Source organism: Argopecten irradians, chromosome 7, assembly GCF_041381155.1.
Source record: "Argopecten irradians isolate NY chromosome 7, Ai_NY, whole genome shotgun sequence".
In the NCBI taxonomy this organism is placed as follows: Eukaryota; Metazoa; Mollusca; class Bivalvia; order Pectinida; family Pectinidae; genus Argopecten; species Argopecten irradians.
The window spans coordinates 21,731,157-21,750,403 of record NC_091140.1 but is presented as its reverse complement, the minus strand read 5'-3'; the positions used below and the strand labels follow the sequence as shown (position 1 = coordinate 21,750,403).

The 19,247-nt window shown below is 34.1% G+C and overlaps 2 protein-coding genes and 1 long non-coding RNA gene across 4 annotated transcripts; all 3 read left to right on the top strand.

The window, feature by feature from the left end:
- Positions 1–2,627: 2,627 nt before the first annotated feature.
- Positions 2,628–5,183, top strand: LOC138327841 (uncharacterized). Of its 2 annotated transcripts, none has more exons than XR_011209112.1 (4): positions 2,628–2,790; positions 3,068–3,354; positions 4,538–4,644; positions 4,847–5,183. XR_011209112.1 is itself a non-coding variant. In XM_069274261.1 (4 exons), the coding sequence occupies exons 1-4, from the start codon at positions 2,733–2,735 to the stop codon at positions 5,035–5,037; spliced, it is 393 nt and encodes a 130-aa protein (XP_069130362.1). In that variant the 5' UTR covers positions 2,628–2,732; the 3' UTR covers positions 5,038–5,183. The 2 variants fall into 2 exon arrangements, 1 of the variants encoding a protein (XP_069130362.1); XM_069274261.1 differs by having other exon boundaries at positions 3,318–3,354.
- Positions 5,184–8,930: 3,747 nt separating this feature from the next.
- LOC138327839 (uncharacterized) lies at positions 8,931–12,462 on the top strand. Its single transcript, XM_069274260.1, has 4 exons — positions 8,931–9,071; positions 9,268–9,304; positions 10,832–10,962; positions 12,007–12,462. The coding sequence occupies exons 1-4, from the start codon at positions 9,014–9,016 to the stop codon at positions 12,192–12,194; spliced, it is 414 nt and encodes a 137-aa protein (XP_069130361.1). The 5' UTR covers positions 8,931–9,013; the 3' UTR covers positions 12,195–12,462.
- Positions 12,463–15,090: 2,628 nt separating this feature from the next.
- Positions 15,091–16,961, top strand: LOC138327840 (uncharacterized). Its single transcript, XR_011209111.1, has 3 exons — positions 15,091–15,810; positions 16,148–16,275; positions 16,540–16,961. It is a non-coding gene; the product is annotated as an uncharacterized lncRNA (long non-coding RNA).
- The last annotated feature ends 2,286 nt before the right edge of the window (positions 16,962–19,247 follow it).

Genomic DNA, 19,247 nt, shown 5'->3' with positions numbered 1-19,247 from the left:
CTTATGGTCTAGTAGCGCGCCTTTTGCTATTTTAAGGTTTTCAATTTTTGTACTTTTTTTCTGTAACCATGGAAACATTGCTGAAAATGGCAGATTTTTGTGTAAGAATCGTTTCCGGAGCACAACTCTAAAACCAGCAGAGATTATTCCATGAAACTTCATAGACTTGTATTTTAAGGTTTTCACTTTTTGTACTTTTTTCTGTAATCATGGAAACATTGCTGAAAATGGCAGATTTTTGTGTAAGAATCATTTCCGGAGCATAACTCTAAAACCAGCAGAGATATTTCCATGAAACTTCATAGACACATTGTTCTTATGGTCTAGTAGTGCCTTTTGCTATTTTTAGGTTTTCACTTTTTGTGCTTTTTTCTGTAACCATAGAAACATTGCTGAAAATATCATATTTCTGTAGCAGGTTCATTTCCGGAGCACAACTCTAAAACCAGCAGAGATATTTCCACGAAACTTCATAGACACATTCTTTATATGGTCTAGTAGTACCTTTTGCTATTTTTTTAGGTTTTCACTTTTGCACTTTTTCCGTTACCATGGAAACATTGCTGAAAATATCATGGTAAATGGTAAATGTTACTTTGCAAAACTCCACCCATCTTTGTGTATATAGTCTAATATAAATGTCAAGGCTGTATACCTGATTCAACAATTGCAGCCCTGCTTTACTTGAATTATACTCCATCTTTCTTTAGCTCAACTTCCTTTTTTTTTTGTTTCATACACATAAGTCTCCACAATCAAACTTACTTCAGCTTTGATATCTCCATTGGCGGGGGATCTGAATGACTATGTCCTTGTTCAATTTTGTGATAATAATTATGAAAACACATTTATCACATAACTGGCCCGTCCAGCCATGTCATACGGCCATGTCATAAATATCGTAAGACACATCTGTAATAACACTGTTATGACGTCACATATAGATTTAGGTTTCAGTAGACGGAAACGTCACATCCGAGTCGGATCTCTACTGTATAATATAGAGACGAAATTTAAAGTTTCATTTCTATTTCTATTAACAAAAGTTATGTGATGAATAGAATTTTACGCTCGTAACTATGTGATATAAAATTTATCAAACTAGTTAAATAATTTGATATGCCATTCGCCTTAAAGGCTTGTGGCATATCAAATTATTGAACTCGTTTGATAAATTCCAAATCACAAAGTCACTCATGTAAGATCGTCTATTTGTCATTTTTAACGATGTAAAACTTGGTGATGTCACTCTTACTTTATTCGAAATTGGGGACATCATTATGTGTGGTATATGTCAAATGATGCCTGATATATTTTAATGAAATATCACACTTAAATTAAATTCAATATTAATATAAGTGTGGCGGATCCTTGGGGAGGGGTGTGTGCTCAGACATCTTCGTCAACCTAAACCGATTAGCTCACATAAATGGTAGGTCTTACATTCGTTCCTTGTTTTACCAGGGAGGTGAAGACAGATTTGTGACGTTAATAGGAAATGGCCCATACGACAACACAAAAACTGGCACAATGAAGCTAGTTTGGCTTTACATCGACCGAGAGCAGATACATCAGCTAGATACACATAATTTTAATTCCTTAAATCGAGAGACAGTATAATTAAAGACTCTCCGCATTTAATGAAAAAAAACTTATGTCTGTGTCGATCGTGTTTCGAGCTTATTGTCACTCAAAGCTAAATAGTTGTCAATTTATTGGTATTTCTATGGGGGTGAGGAATTTCGCCAGTTTTGGGCTAATAGATACACAAGCAGATTAAGCCCAATATTTTGCTAATGAATGGTGTTTGTTTTGTATGGATGTTTGTAGAATTTATTTTCTAGTTGTCTCCTTTAAAATATGCCAGTTTTGATTTAATAAGACTAATATTTTTTCTCAGATTATCAATATATGTTACCCCTACCCTTTAATTTTGAAATACAATATGCACACATTTTCAGTCCATTTTTGCAAAAATTTATCCCTTTATTAGAAAAAAGTTTGGTATTTAAAACTTTTGTTATTTATATTTTGCATATAAACAGGGAATGGCGTTGTTCTTTATAAATCAGGCAGGAAAAATGGGGGGTTCTGTGCTGCTTACTTTTTTGACCCCATTTTCTCAATTTATTTGTTATTTTTCAGTATTTTAGGAGTAAAAAAATAAAAAGTGCTCAAAATTTACATATAAATGTAAAAATATAAGTGACATAACGTGTTTCATTTCACAACATTAATGCTCAATGTTTTATATTACACACGGACCCAGTAGTAAAGTTTAAAGCAAAAATTAGGATCTCCGATACAGCTAAATATACTGGCGCATTGATGATTTATGTAAATCAATTTCAGTTAAAAAATGGGATAAATCTTGTGGCTCTACTCAATAGCGGAAAAAAGACACAATTTTCATAAATGGCGCTAATGGGCCATTTCTTAAAAATCCCCAGTATAAAAAAAATCTACTAAATTAGTAATGTAATTTGTTTGACAAAAATTTGCAACAGGCAAGCTTGCTACAGATATTGATAGTTTTTATTTGAAAATCTCATAACTTCTTTGATTCTATGTCGAAAACGAGACTTCAACGGGACTGACTGAACCACCGAAGAATATCAATCTTAATGTGTATCTTTCTGTACCTGTAAGGTTTGTTCTAGTGTTGCCGGTTTTAAAGCAGGCAATCCGTAACAATAACAAATTAATGCGAACATCTACCTGCCTTTTGCAAGATGGCGTCACTAAATCATCATGTAATTAGTGTGGTGGCATTTCTGGTGGTGTTTCTAGGTGAGTATTCGGTAAAATCATCATTAATCAGATATACTGTACATATTACATTGTGTAACCAGAAATGTGAAATGCTAGCCAATAGTGTTTATATGAATACTACAAAATAAAGTGGACTACAGATTACTCAGTGGGTGGTTTTAACAAGCCACTGTTAAACTTATATTCTCCCATATTATGGACATTTACCAACGTTTTTCTTACACAATTGTTGTCTTTCCTAAATGATAAAATGTGAACAAGCCATAAGGAATCAAAAGCAATAATATCTTTACAGAAAAGGAGCCAACATTCCGTCCTGTGGATGACATTTGTGGCCTGGAACCAAGTCTAGCCCTTGTAATTGACTAGCGTTAACCTGTCACTGATCCAACAAAATGTCTGGGTCTATGTTTCATAATTAGAACCTGTAAAAAGCCTACATGGCGGCATATTTGCTAAAATCGACATATCTGAAAAAATATCAATCGTTTCCCGTGTTGTATCTATACATATTCCGTTAAAGTCAATGTTTTATTGACTTTTAGTCAAAGAAGTCGAATGTTGGTGGACGAACACGCACAGGTAAGTAGTTTCATAACACATGAAAATATGCTTTAGTGCTTCATAAGATTTATCTCATATTTCACTTCAAGCAGCAATGTTTTCTATGTCAGCCAGATATTTTTTTATTATTTGGGCCTCGGCTGTCCTACAATCATCATTTTGTCTGTCTATCTGTCTGTTTGTTTTGCTTTATTTTTATAAAATTGCAATGGGAGGGTATTGTTTTCAAAGGCAGGATAATTTCACATGCCATCCTATAGTGCTGTTTAATGTTTTCAGTAAACCGAATCCAAAATGGCTACGCAGCGACCAAGTTGTCTACTGGAGAAATTTGAGTGTTACCAATTTGGTAGAATAACTCCTCGTGTCATCTAGAGCTGCTGTGTAACATTTTGGGATAACTGGATTCAAAATGGCTGCTGAACGGCCATCTTGGACTTTTACAATGGGATATTTGAAAGTAGCTAACTGATAAACATTTTGTGAAACATAATATGAACCAAGTTTTTCACAAGTTGACATTGAGTTGCCTGACAATGGGGCAACGAAAGCCTCGTCTGACCCTAAGTCAGTGACAGTGGGTTGCAGGTCAAGGTCATTTTGTTAAAGGTCAAGGTCAATGGATCACTACCTCTGATTTTATCTTGAAAAAACGTTGTTGCTTTTAAATGACGAGATTCATTATGATTCTGTTGGGAATAGTATGTTGAATTATATGCATTTAGCAAGAAGTTCACTGACCAATGTTCATAAATGTCTGTCAGAGAAATGTTGGTTAAACATCCGCGATGAATGGTGCTTTCTAATCTATCGAACAGTTTTGTTCAAGTGGAAATTACTGTAATTCACACATGAAATGAAACTATTCAACTGTAATTTACACCAGTTGTTAAAACCATTTCATTGTGCATGTTGACGGTGACATGCATGCGGTAGTCTGATACCCAGGTCGGGAAGTCATATGGCGGAACCCTGTCCGACCTGTTGGTATTTAAGCTATCATAGTTTTTATTTTCACCCCTTACACTCACATTCCTATAATTTTCTGTTTTAGTTAATCTGTTTTAATTAATCACTACTTTTGTCTTAAGTATGATAATAATATCAAAACCAGTTTTGCTAATAAATCCTCTAATTCTTCACCAACTTTATTTTTGTATAAATACCGTATATTGTGACTGAGTTTCACGTTCTGTTTAAGCTACATCATTGCCGGAGGAAGTTGCTCTCTTGTGATCATGGTTTTCTGCATAACTTGTTGCTTACGATACCGAACTTTTGTGGAAAAACGCTATCAACCAGCCAGACGTAAGTGTTCATCAGTCTGGCATATCCAATGTAAAATTCAGGCTTTTCCTTCAGCTTGATGTTTGAACAAACCATGTACATTTATCTTAAGTTCTCACACCATATAATCATCAAAATTATAATTTATTATCAATTTCCAGATCTATTGTAGTCACACATTAAAATATCTAATTTTATTATTGTTAATACTGTTATTTTCCAGCTATGCTAATCGTAGACACACATCACCATGTGGTTGATACATCAAGTAGCCAAGCCAACCCATACAACACTGGGTATGACCAGCGAGGAACACGCAGTACCCTGAACAGTTCTTCATCTGATGCCCAGACAACTCCCGGTAGTCCATCTCCGTCAAACCCTTACAACACTGGATACCATCAAAGAGTTTAGATGCTGGGTTGAGGAGTTGTCTGTCGCGTTCATACTAAAAAAAGATACCTTAAAAGTATATGTTTTCTCGTAGAGTCAGAGCAGTGCCATTTTGTTTGTTTGTTCAGGTTTTTTTTTTTTTTTTTTTTTTTTTTTTTTTTTGTAATTTATTATAGCTACACCGATTGAAATGTCTGTAAATATAACCGGTTACTTGCAAGACTGTGATCCGATACATGCTTGCTTTTCTCACAGTATAGGCAGTTTTGATAATTTCCTTCATCCTTTTGTTATTGTATATCTAACTACGAGGATCACATAACGAGTCCAACTTGGAACAGTTTGTTAGACATTGTCGTAGGTCGGTGGTGTTTCGTATGACACTCAGAGTTTCCATCAGAAGCAAATCCTGGGACGTCTTATTTATCTTATTTGATTTCATAAGATGTTTACGTAAAATCAAACGAAACCCAGAAAAACTGTCATATCAACGTGTTTATTTTCTTCACTTATTCAAAACTACAATTATTAAAATATTTCATTTTGGTTGAAACGGGTTTTTTTTCAGAAAAAAATAAAATGATAAAACGAGAGCACGGGAAATTTTTGAATTGGTTTTGTTGAAGTCGAAATCATTAAGCTTTTGATTTTTTTATATGAATGCTATTATCGTTGCTTCATCCATTTTAAATAAATTTTCCATAGTGTATTTTCTGTCTACACACCGATATACTTTTGTATCCTTACATGTATGATTTACCTTAACACACGTTTCTAGAACTAATATCGCTTAGGCGTACTCTCATATATTGATATTATATAATTTTATTGGATTTTAGGAGATTCTGTTTATCAATATGTTTGTTGTTGTTATTGCTTAATAATTAGGTACAGCTGTATATATTGGTCACGTTAAGGTAGACCGTCTCTTCTGATTTCCTTCACAGAATTTCGTTTATTATTTTTTTTATATTTCATTTTGTATAAATGCTATCTTGTATATTTAGTTCATACATGGCTGTATTCATCTTCAGTAAAACAACATTTCAAATACAAAGCGATAAACCAAGCTTGAGTTGTGCCTGCTATTTGTTCTGTAGGTGACCTTAAATACAGGTGTTTTATGAATCAATAGTCTTAATTAATTAATTACGGTATAATAAATTATTGTGTTTCAAAATTCGATTGTATATTTATTATTAGAATATGATATATGTATGTGAAAACTGAATTGCTTCCCTTGTATTATAGATTCAATTTTTAACATCTATTTTCAAAAATACAAATGCCAAAAAATTAGCAAACCCATTTTATAATTCAGAAAAGTATGAGCTTTTGAATTTCATGATTAAAATTTAAAGAAGCTCGTAACATATAACAAAATATAGGATATATATGACTAAGTGTGGTTTATATTGAATGTTAAAATTGGACAATTGTTTCCCAAAATTAATAAAAATAAATCTATAGCTAGACATTGACATATTGTGTAACATTTAATAGAAATTGATCATTCAGTTGCAAATAATATGGCATCTTAATATGAAATCTTACCTTGTCAGCAAATTAGCTGATAAAACTTGTCCCAAAATTTGTAAATAAAAAGTTTAAATAAGATTTAATTATCTATTTATTGCTTTTCATAAATTAAGGCATTGGTGGCGGAGGGGATCATAGAACCGTTCACCCCCTTTTGATTGAGACAGGGATATCTGCAATTTTACCAGTGTGAGATTTTTCTATCTCACCCTAAGGTAAAGACAAGCTACACGAGATTTTTGCACGTGCTAACGCGGGCTAAGAGAAAATGAGAAAAATAATCATTCACTCTCTTTGGAGTGGGATAGGAGATCAAAGCATCGTGTTTGACAACTTAAGAATATTACCGTCGGGCTAGGATTCTCGTCTCATTCCAAAGGGGTGAACTGTTAATCTCAATCCGGTGAGTATGATTTTTTTGTCAAACACGAGACTGTGCCGAGTGTTTGACAGCTTCAGAATGTTATCCAGATGATTAAGATCTCCTGTCCTACCCCAAAGACGGTGAATGAATCTTTTTCTCTTACCAATCTATAACACCAGTAAAATCGCGGATATCCCTGTCCTGGAAAAGAGAATAAAGTCTCCCAATAAATTAGCATTACACTTCTAATTCTTGTAGCGGGCCCGAAATCAGTGTTGATTCATCCTCTTAACCTGACAAGCCCTGGAATGTTCTTCGTTTTAAATATTATAACACAAAGCAAAAGCGAAATGTAAATAAAAATGTATGGTAGACTTGCGTCTTATGTTCAGTTTGATAAACAATAAGTACTCTTTCCATTCATCCTCGATACCCCAGGGGTTACTATCTAAGTCATAATATCCAATCCTTGGAATATGTTATAGCAAACAAAACTGACCATTCTCAGGCCTGCAGAGATTTCCTTAGAATATTTACAGAGAGAGAGGGGCTCAGCTGCACATCCATACAAAATACATATGTACTGTTAATCGATTCATTCCAAACTACATGCTTACCTGTTGTTGCACAAATAGCCTTTAGGTTTGCTATGATATATTCAGAGGGTGGATATATCGATAGTCATAATAACCCCTGGAGTGTTGAAGATGTTTTTCAATGTACTTGTGGTTCCATTGACTCTACTACATTGTGACTTGAAACATACGTAATTCTGATTATATCAATTAATTATGATATCAATAGCAGCAGCATCCTTTGTATCATCCTCAATACTCCAGGGGTTACTTTCACTGACGTTATATCCACCCCTGAACTATCTTATTGTGAAACACAGGAAAATTGATATTAATGGCAGGGATAGTAACCCCTGTAGTATCAAGGATACCTTTGCATTAGCAAGTAACATTTACTCTTCTATTACCAATGTCCTAATTGACATTAAATATCGATTGTATAGCGATAATACTTAGTATTGGCTTAAATTTTACCCTCAGACTCCAACGTTTCGTATTTATCCTATTTCACAAAGTCTTGAAAATGTCTAATTGGGTTAAGCATAATTTATCTTCAATAAAGGCAATTACCTTTGAGAATCAGCTTTTTTGTTCCTTGATTTATAATTTCAATCAAAGAAAGAATCCATATTTTTTCGAATAGTCGGACGGGTCCGCGGAGACAAACCTTTCGTCGTTGGAAACACCTTTCATATTTACTTTAAACTGCATTCATAACAACTATATAATACTATTTCGTAACAGCTTATAAAAATAAAAAAAGATCAATTTATGGACTCATGAATGTAAGTGGTCTTCATCTTGTCGTATCATGACTGCCCAATGTAAAAAAAATAAAATAAAATATATTACTTTTAAACTCCCATTTTGCACCAATTCTTTTTTCTCTTTCGGCTAATACGAATTTGAAAACGAACAACGAGCAGAATGTGACTTAAAACGCTCCATGTGCGAGCTTCATTTTGTAGCCTCATCTAGTCAGGAACATGACAAGATGGTCTCAAATTCATAAAAATGCATTGTTCTGTTAAAAATTGCCAACACGTTACATTCCTCGTTGCTTAGTTGGACTATGTTAAGGATACTCAACGTATTCATTAAATTTTTACTTACATATAAAACTTTTAATCATCACGTCTTAAAAAGTAATTCAATATTATGATATTTCTGGGATCATCGGCAATTGCAATTTATTCATTTTTACAATCAAAAATCATATCTCGAATTCTGGAAATATACATGAAGTGATAGGTATCGTGTAAAACAATCAATTGACCTCAAAACGTCTATTGATTATATATACTTCTCGCTTGACCAGTATGATATAACATAACAGTAATATGAAAAATGTGGAACCCAATCTAATCTTCATAACGTGGTGTATAATGGTGATCTGTATTTAAGTCATATGGGTGCGAACCAATGTATACTTTATCGGTACGTGTAGAGTCACCAGTCTAAAGCAGGCAATACAAAACAATAGTTAAAGCAATGTATATATCTACCGGCATTTCGCATAATGGCCTCCCACTATCAACGTGTACTCGGTGTTGTTGCATTCCTATTAGTGGTTCTTGGTAAGTAATTAGTATTTTTTTTGCATTTTGTAACCGATCTTTAGAATCACATCACAAACAAACAAACAAAAGCTAAGCTGCGATTCTAAGGTAACACTCAATATTAAAATATGTCGATGTGATTTTTAAGAGTGATTGTTAAGTATCAAATAATTGTTAGTATTTTTATATTTAAAACAATATTTATCACTTTCAGCAAAAGAAGCTGAAGGCTGGAGAAACAACAACGGATCGTGAGTTGCAGCTTATAGTTATTTTGAATATATGATCATGGAATTATTTCATTAAAGGTAGGTTTCGCCCAACCAACTAAATATTTTTTTTTGTGAAATGCGATAAGCGGAAGAAAAGATGAAAAAACATATTAAAATATCTCAATTTAATTTCCTTATGTGTTTGAGATTGAACAAATGTGTCTTGAATACAAAATTGAAGGAAATCCTTGATTTATTACGGTGTCCGTCAGACAAAATAATATGCAAATGAAGCTGCGATGGATTGTGTTGTCGAAGTTTGGCGCATGCGCATTGTCACGCACTAAAAGTAAACAAAATGGCTGAACGAAAGTGTGTGCGATGAAGAAAATATATCTGAATCGGCAACAAAGTGGAGGAAATTATAATGGATTCGGTAGCACCCTAGGATATCTATAGGAATTAAATTCAGAAATGGCATGTAGCAATAAAAGAAACAGAAGCCACATCTCAAGCGGAACTTGCCGGGATCTGTTGGGACTCTTGTAACGGCATTGCACGTGGTGAGTTAAATTTCAACACATATGCCAGCGCACAAATACAGACTAACTACATGTATATTTGGTGTACAAAGTTAGCGAGCGTATGTAAGTAACATGAAGTGTTTTAGATTATATGATATGTATAAACAGTCCCTCGCACTTCGATTTGTTGTTGTTGTTTTTTAACTAAACATGCCGTGGCAAGACTGTCACTTCTATCTGACATTTTGTTGCACGCTTCCGTATGTTGCTGCGGCCTCATCATGTTCTATGTAAAGCTTGACTTCGCTCTATTTTTAGAGGAGTATTTTCCTGGTCAAGCTAGGCAACTGACCACCCATATTGTTCGATGTATGCATTGAAAATGATCTGAAGATTATATCTATGTATAGGATAAATTTCAATTTCGTAGTCTTTATATTTCATTGGGCGAAACCTACCTTTAAGGATCTTCTCTGGTAAGGTTTCACTCTCGTTGAAGTCTCGTTTCAACCACGAACGAAGAATTGTTATGGATTCAAAAAAAAAATTGTCTAATCAAATCTCAAAAAGTCAAATCTGACAAAAATAAGTCTTCTATCTTTTGTAAATATTTTAATAGCAGTTTAAATAAATGACCCATTTGGCGGCCATTTCTAAGATGTGCGCTTTTTACACGATGTGGAGAGTTGAAATTCCATCTTTTTTACTTCAAAGTTTTCACATAAATCACCAGTGTTACGACATTATAAGCTATGTCAACTTATCAAGTTGATTTCTGTTTTTAATCATGGAAGTTCACAAATATGAAAATATCAAGCATTTAATTATAAGAATCGAATTAAAACATTCTGTCTTTTTATTTTTGGATTTAAATGTAGTTTAAGGATTTTTAATTTCTAAGGAAAAACGATGAAAAAGTAACAAATATTGTAATCGCGCAAACTCTCAAAAATCTTCCAAAATTTAGAGGGTATGAGGTAACATATGCTATTGTTTTCCTTTAAGACAATACTGATTTTGCATTTTTTGTCAATCATGTCAGGTACTATATACTTGGAGGGAGTTCAGTGATCGTTATAATGGCCCTCGTCACCTGTTGTTGCATACGATACAGAACGTTTGTGGGAATACAGAAACGCGAACGCGATCGACAACAGCTACAGGCTGCCAGACGTAAGTCTAAAGTCGACTACAAACCATTCTAACAATCGTACTGGGTTATAGTAGTCGCGTTTTCAACATTCGTGTAGATTTACAGTAGACAATTACACCAAAAAGTCTGGTTAAGACGCCCTCCTGCTCTGGGTCGCGAGTTCGAATTTTATTTGGGGCAGTTGCCAGGTACTTATCACCAGTCGGTGCTTTTCCTTAGGGTATTCTAGCTTTCCTCTGCCTAAATTTATGCATAAACATGACACTGTAGGTTCTTAAATGACCCTCACTGTTTTAGGATATTAAACCAATCAAACACTGTATGTTAAATGTTTTCACATATGAATTGTTTTGCCAGCCTGAAATCTATTTGCAAGATAATTCTTGAATTATGAAATTATTCATATATATATATATAAACTTTGCTAACACGATTCGCATGGATATGTTCGCAGAGTTTTAATAAAAGTGAAATCAGCGAAAATCTACATGACGCTAATAATTCCATTTGAACAGTACCACAAGTCACCCATGCTACTCTCGCCTCTTCAAGAAAGGTTCTGTCCCCTGACCGCGACAAACCATAGTCTATAAAAGTGGTAGTTTTTGCTTCTGCTTAGCGCTCAGTATAAAGAGAGTGGGACGACTGGTTTGATCGTTGTCGGTTTAACGTGATCGGGTGAGATGTGCTTGATTGTTGTCCTCGACGATATGCTTTAGTGGGATCGTACTATAAAAATGGCAAGAGTTTCTATATTACAAGAAGACATAAAGCAAATATACCACAGCATCTCAAAACACGCACCACGGAATTCACATACGTAACATGGAGGTCATCCTTAGACGACTCTGGTTGTTGATTTGACGTTAATTTAACTAAAACATTTAAACAAAATAGTTTCAACAGCCACAATACCTTAACAAATGGGCGATAACAAGAAAAACTCCCGTGAATACGTGTAATCTAACGTTACAGCCTGTTATTTTTGGGATTTTAAGATAAAGATTAAGCGATTGAGCGATAACTTGATATGATAATTAAGATGATTATCATATTTTTTCTAGGTTTGGAAATGATCTCGGCAGACACACGGCCTCTCGTGCATGTTAATGTATCCAGCATGCCAACTTATCCCACCGAACGTACACCAGCGAATACACCCGATAATCCTCCGCTGTACAACCAGGAAACGAAATCTCAAGTTTCATCTCCATCATATCCTGGCAACACTGAAATAGATCACCTTTATTAACTGTCGTGTACATGTATTTACAGTATTATTGCCAAAATGTCAAAAAAAAAAAAAAATTTAATAGATGTTTTGAGTGCAAACAGAGTAAATAGATACACAGTCATTTCGTTGTATCCATTGTTCGTTGTGACCAATGTGGTTCAGCGTAGTTCTCTGCTTATAATTGACGAATTTCTGTTCAATCTGTCAGGCTCAAAGTGTGTTGTGTGTATGTCTGTAAACTTAACAAATGTCCTGGTCTGGAAAAGAACAATAAATCTGTATCGTGTATCGTGTCGTCTTGATGTATAATACACAAAACAGCAAACTTCACTCGTGAATGAAGATAGACGGTACATATGTACTTTTCTTAAACACTTCCTGATTGAATTATTCGGTCATACTGAATAAAGTGTAAATACGGCTTATTATTAAAAAGTCTTCTTATCCCTACCAATGCTTAAATGGGCTAAAGAAATTCAAACCTCGACAAGGAGAGTACAAAAGACTACAGTATTCACAATTCTGAATTTAACAAAACGAACTGTTTGAGCTTGATTACTACGGTAACCTAAGATCCAATGGTTCTAAACCCATGCTAAGAATTATAGAAAAAGTACAGGTATTATAACAATCGCATTGTTCTTATAAGTGTATGTTTAAGAAAGAGCTTAATTTTACTTTTAATTAATGAGGCACAATTTCAACATGAAGATTAATTTGGCCAAGAAGGTATTGTTCTGTCACTTTATCTCGAAATATCATATGACTTTAGACCATTGATGTAACATGACATCCTTACATTGGCTATATCATTATGTATATACACGCAATTTGCTATTGATGTAATAGATAAGTTATTTGGTCTAAAAGAAACAACATAAATATTTCGACTCAATATTTTGCTGTGTCGATTGATATCGAAGGTCATTTGAAATAAATCAAAAACTGCAAAAAACTATAAAACAGCTGACTCAGACCTTCTGCAATAGATACGAATGGATACAACATTAGAATTAACTTTATTGTTTTCAAGACATGTGATAACGGGCACGAGTTAACGAGTTTACTATTGAGCCATGAATATTGGATAATGCGTATTCATTCGTTCTGGAGTCATATTTCATACCCTGATCATCACATCGTATCGTGTCTCGTCATATTCTTGGCATGTTGTGACGGCTGTTCATGGACAATTCTTTCATTGAAATTCTATTATGTATGAAATGAATCCCTTCCTGGATGAATTTGATATTAATTGAGAAAAAGAGCAGAGTCGGCAAATTGCTATCTGTTGCAAGAAGCAACACGGCCGACCAGCAACCATCTTGAATTTTAACAATTAAGAGTTTAGTTCGTTATCACTACTGAATTGATATTTCCCGTTAACAGTATCTCCCTCGTACTTCATAGCTTTGGCTTAGGGACGGTTCAATTTTATTATTTATTGCCTCTTCTCAAAAACTATTGAAAAGATTTTCTCAAATTTTATGTAAATGTTCCCAGTCAGCAGCCGCTTCTGTTGTGTGTTTAGTTTTGAGAACGATTGGTCAATGTGTGTCGAAAAATACATCAGGGTTGAAAGTTAAGCATCTGAAAGGAGTAGGTCCCAGGAACTGATGATAGGTAGATGGTTTTTCTCCGCGAACTCTCGTTTTTCTCTCAACGTCCTGAAACGGACACATCCATAAACAAAACAGACTAAAACCCTAAATCCAGATATGATAAAACATGTTAAAAAAAAGAAATAAAAACGTATCAATTTCTTACCGCAGTATTGCCTTCCAGTGTGAATATATTGTAGTTGGAACGAAATATGTCATTTCATCTTTGATTGGTAAACAATAATGTGACACGCAACGAACTTCCTGGTACAGATAATCCGGTATTCATAAGTACTACGCGGCACCCCCTCCATTACCGGGCGATATCTTTTCTTCCCACAAACGTTGAAATAAATAGTTTACATCATTTAAATAGCATGCAGTTGAAGTTGGTGCAGCCTACAAAACACACTTTCTCATTTTGAAACGTAATCCTAATCTTAACAGCTATAGACAACTATGGATATTTCTGTTCCTAATTAAGTTCGACTATACCGGTATCATTTCTCTATAGTGGGTTCTTCTTTTTTCAATATCCATAGTGCTGAAAACTTTATGAATAAACATTACAATTCTGGTTAATAATGGCCAAGGGAAAGTTGATCTTCAAATCATCATGCTGTTTTTTTTTCATGTTAGAGATTCTGTTCTTGACCATAGGTAGAGATTCTGTTCTTGACCATAGGTCAAGGGTCATCGTGACTTGAAGTTGATGTTAAATGTACCATTTTGAAAATAACTTTCAAAACCAATCCTACAATGGATTATGTTGATATAGTGTGATATCGGGTAAAAGTAAATATGCCCAAAGTGCATAAATCGGTAAAACATTATGTTGACTATATCCCCCTGCTCCTGAAGTCAGGCAAAGAAGACCACTGAACTCTATGTTCTGCATTGCTCCACCTATAAAGATATCAGCCATACTATATTTACTTACAGGATACATTCATGATAACTTATTATACGGAGAAATTCTGATATATATATATATATCGACAATGAATTTATATTCCGCTGCCTCTGTAATTTTATTTTTGTAACTAAACACTTTTAGTTAACAGTTGATTTGTTTTGTTAAGTCCATGAACGAGTAATTGCTCATATCCTATACGATCTACCGTATGAACCGCCCACCTCGGGTTTCCCCAATTCTCAACACATATAACTTATTTGTTAATGTTAACTTAAACTTAGTTCATAATTCTGAATCTAGTCTATCATTATATTTATATAAGTATCGCATATTTTTTTAATCATTACGTTTGCAGTATTTTGTTATTTATGTATGAAATTGAAACAAAATACGGTTTAAATTACACTTCTAATGATGAAACGTATTTAGAATACTTTTCATTTGACGATATCAAGAATGCCATTATTCAGTAGGGTATCAAATCCATGAACACTGGCATATTATTGACATTTGTTGCACACACGAACTAATGTTTACCTTAGCGGTACGTGTAGAGTCACCAGTCTAAAGTAGGCAATACAAAACAATAGTTAAAACAATCTATGTGTGTACCTGCATTTCGCATAATGGCATTCCACTATCAACGTCTACTCGGTGTTGTTGCATTCCTGCTGTTGTTTTCTGGGGAGTATCCACATTACGTATATTTAATTGAATACCTATCGCAAATGAGTTGTTGCATTTAGTTAAAAATATTGAAATGATAGAAAGTTCTATCAAGATAATAATATTTGTTTTCAAAATGGAAAGATCAGGGTCCATTTGATCAAAGGGTGATAAGCTTTATTACAATTTTCAAATAAAGATAAAATCATTTTTTTGTAAAACTAACTTTACAAGATTTTACAAGATTATGCAACACACTACTCTTTATCTTCTGGCTTATTTCAGTGAAGATATGATCATCGGTTATACAGCAAATAATAAAAATCACTAATCAGGCAATTAAGCTAATCGCTCTTTAAACAACCGGACTATGACCTGATCATTCTTTCAAACATATTTCATTACAGTAAAAAGAAACTGAAGCTCAAGAATGGAGGAATAACACCAAAAGGTTAGTCATTTTATTTAATATTTATTTTGTCTATATGATCAGTGATGGCATTCACTGACATTCAGTAAATTCATTTCACTAATAATGCGTTTTTGTAGAAACCTGCTTCGAAAGTCGGAAATTTGTATTTACTGTAAAAATACTTTGTTTACAATACTTGTATGTTGTCATGAACTCCGCGTAGCATTTAAAACACATATATCTACGGATCATTGTGTATCGTAAAATAATCAAAGAAAATATATTATTGACCCGAAAGAATTTTATTTTTGAAACAAGTTCTGTAATTTCGACCACACTTGTAGTCTATTATTGTATAGTAAACATTATGTTGTAGGTTTGCTGCGCCTCTGGGAGGTGCTATGATCTTTGGTATGATAGGTATAATTGCCTATTTTGCACGAAGAAAAAGTTTGTGGTAATGTACATGTTGTGATCGCTACCGACGACAACAGGCTGCCGGACGTAAGTTTCCATTCTGAAACAGACCACAAATAGTTTAACAATTTTAGCTCCAGATCGCCTTCAAATAGTTGAACAATTTTAACAGCAAAAACAGACAATATATGATGGCATTTATCAATGCCTTTAACTAAATGTTGAAAAAATACCTGTTGTATTTGAAAATTTTCATCCATAACTGATTCAATGATAGTATTATATCTATCACTGCAGTTCTAGTTTATAGATAACCTTTTTAACTGTGTCAATTATTTTTCCTTGTCCTAGGTGTAGTGATCGCCTCGACAAACACGCAGCGTCTTGTTATAAAGGCATCCGAAAGCCCTGCTATTCTTATCCAACATACAGCATCAAACACCTCGGATAATCCTCCGTCTGATAGCCACGATACCAAATCGCCAACCACCATGGAAACTACCCCATTGTGTGACCCGGAAGCGAAATATCCAACTTTATCTCCAGCTGATCCTGGCAACACTGGCAACGAGCATCTTCAACAATTGTGTAGTTCCAATAATATGGCCAACAAGCCTAACAAAGAAATTGTATAAATGTTTTTGACGAATGATCATCTGAGACATTTTGTTTGAGTGCATTTTTTTAATAGAATAAATAGAAGGAACTCTCCTATCCGTCTAAACAAATCGTTACTGTTTTTTAATTTGAAATGTCGCTGTATCAATTTATCTTATGACGGATTTGATATATATATATATATACCTATACCACTATTCCCCCCTTTTGAGGTTGTTATCATCGTGTAGATGGTTTTTAAGGATGTGTGGATTAATATAAATACTTAACTATAAATATATATTAAGATTAACTTCATTGATAAGTAATGGATAGGTGTTCGAATCCTTCGGAATGCCGGTGTTAGGCAATGTTATGTGTCGGTAGTTTTTCGAAGACAATTAAAGTTTTTTTGTTCACTGACAATATATAAAACGTTTTTAATTTACTCTAGCTGGTAGATGGCTATCAAAACAAAGCCATGTCAAAACAAACCAAATATCTTAAGATATTGGCTTCATTTTTTCGATCAGAAAAAAAAAATCTGTGACGAGTAAAAAGTCTAGACGTTCGTTAGAGAATGAGCAGATTTCAAATTGATTTATAGTACAATATAACGTGTCGTCTGATTGTGTGCTACACAAAACAGCGAACTGCACGCCTGAACGACGATGGTCTGGCGTACGTGTACTCGATGAAAGCACTTCCTAGTAGAGTCGTACGCACGGTCGCACTAAATGTGGTATCAATACAGATTATAGATCAGTACATGAATAGAGTTTTGGAAATGAGAGTTCATACCAAAGGAACAAAGATACTCATTTGACAAAATATTTGATTTCATAGGAATTTTACCATTTAGGTCATATACATGATTTTTTTCCGAATGGTTTTAATATATATATTGATGTTTACAGGATATTTTGCACAATTGCCTTCTTTAAATTATGTAACAGTATTTATGTTTAAAAAGATTGATACTTTTCCTTATAGAATAACAACATGCGGCCATTTTCAACATGTGCCTTTCTGCGTTTTGACTAGAACCATACTTTTGCCATTTTTTAGCTCACCTGGCCCGAAGGGCCGGTGAGCTTATCTCATGGCGCGGCGTCCGTCGTCCATCCGTCGTCCGTCCGTCCGTCCGTCTGTCCGTCAACATTTCCTTTAAATCACTACTAGTCATAGAGTTCTGCATGAATTGTAACCAAATTTGGCCACAAACAACCTTGGGGGAGGGGGAACAGAACTTGTATAAATTTTGGCTCTGACCCCCCGGGGTATATATATTTGAAAAAAAAATGTTCCGGAAAATATTTGAGATATCCTACGAAAATTAGTTTTTGCCTGCTAGTTGGATGGATGGCGTGCGTATGTGTCGAGTTTTGCGGTGTCTTAGACTACAGTAATTCTACTAACAAAACTAAGATGTCTTCTTGACCAACAGTGAATTATTGCTTTAACTTCTTTTATTTTACTTTCAAAGTTAATATTATTAATACCATTTATGTTGATACTAAATTTCACTCCCACAAAAATAAAAGGTCCATCATATCAGTTAAGTTTCCTCTGCATAATCTTTCATCACTCTGTTTCTTGCTGCCAAACCATATACACTTGGTTGTTTCAATATTAGGCTTCAGCCCGGAGTACTTGACATATTGACCAAGAAGATCGAGCGTCTTCTTTAAACTTTTTAAGTTTTAACATTTAAATTGTCTTATTACTAGCATACTACTTAACGTCATAGTCCCTGTTATGTTTCAGTGATTTAATGGAGACTGAAAACATTTGTAAAGGCAGTTATGTTACTAATGGATTTTAATATAGATGGCAAATCAAGCTAAAGATAGTCATTCAATAATTGACGATAAAAATGAAATTAAATAAAATGCAAAGCCATACAATAAGTGATGTATCGCATTGGAATAAAATAATGAAAACAACATCTAATACTTTCTGTCACGTGGCTCTCTCGGAAACCACAGCGTCTAAACTCCACTGCGTTCCGCGAGTTCCGCTATGGGCATGTAGGTTGTTTTAAGGAACTACGTTTGCATTTATATTTTATTTAAATGAAAAGGAGAATTTTCAATTAAGGGATTACTTGAAGTTAAGGAATGTTTGTGAACTGGGCCATATCGCTATCTCTTTATAGACAATGTAGCTATGATCTTGAAATACAGAACTGTAGGTCTACAATACAATAAAGCACAGGACAGTAACATTTTTGTCTAGGAACTGTTAGTTACTATAATGCATTACTTATCATAAACGCCCCCCATACTGAATTTTAATGTTCTATGTGCCATAACTGGGTGAAAATGTTGACGTTCTATGTTTTTCTGCAGTGATGTATTGGAAATCATAAGTTTTGATAAATTCAGCTGTATGTGTAATGCTCAATCTAATTAAAATTCGATGTTCATTATCTACTCCGTACACTCCGTATGTTTTAATTA

Excerpts from the sequence above, each read along its gene's own strand:
- LOC138327841 (XM_069274261.1), top strand. The coding sequence starts at position 2,733 with ATGGCGTCACTAAATCATCATGTAATTAGTGTGGTGGCATTTCTGGTG. Across the intron at positions 2,791-3,317 it reads ATTTCTGGTGGTGTTTCTAG|TCAAAGAAGTCGAATGTTGG; the intron begins GTGAGTATTCGG and ends ATTGACTTTTAG. Across the intron at positions 4,645-4,846 it reads ACGCTATCAACCAGCCAGAC|CTATGCTAATCGTAGACACA; the intron begins GTAAGTGTTCAT and ends GTTATTTTCCAG.
- LOC138327839 (XM_069274260.1), top strand. The coding sequence starts at position 9,014 with ATGGCCTCCCACTATCAACGTGTACTCGGTGTTGTTGCATTCCTATTA. Across the intron at positions 9,072-9,267 it reads ATTCCTATTAGTGGTTCTTG|CAAAAGAAGCTGAAGGCTGG; the intron begins GTAAGTAATTAG and ends TATCACTTTCAG. Across the intron at positions 9,305-10,831 it reads TGGAGAAACAACAACGGATC|GTACTATATACTTGGAGGGA; the intron begins GTGAGTTGCAGC and ends CAATCATGTCAG.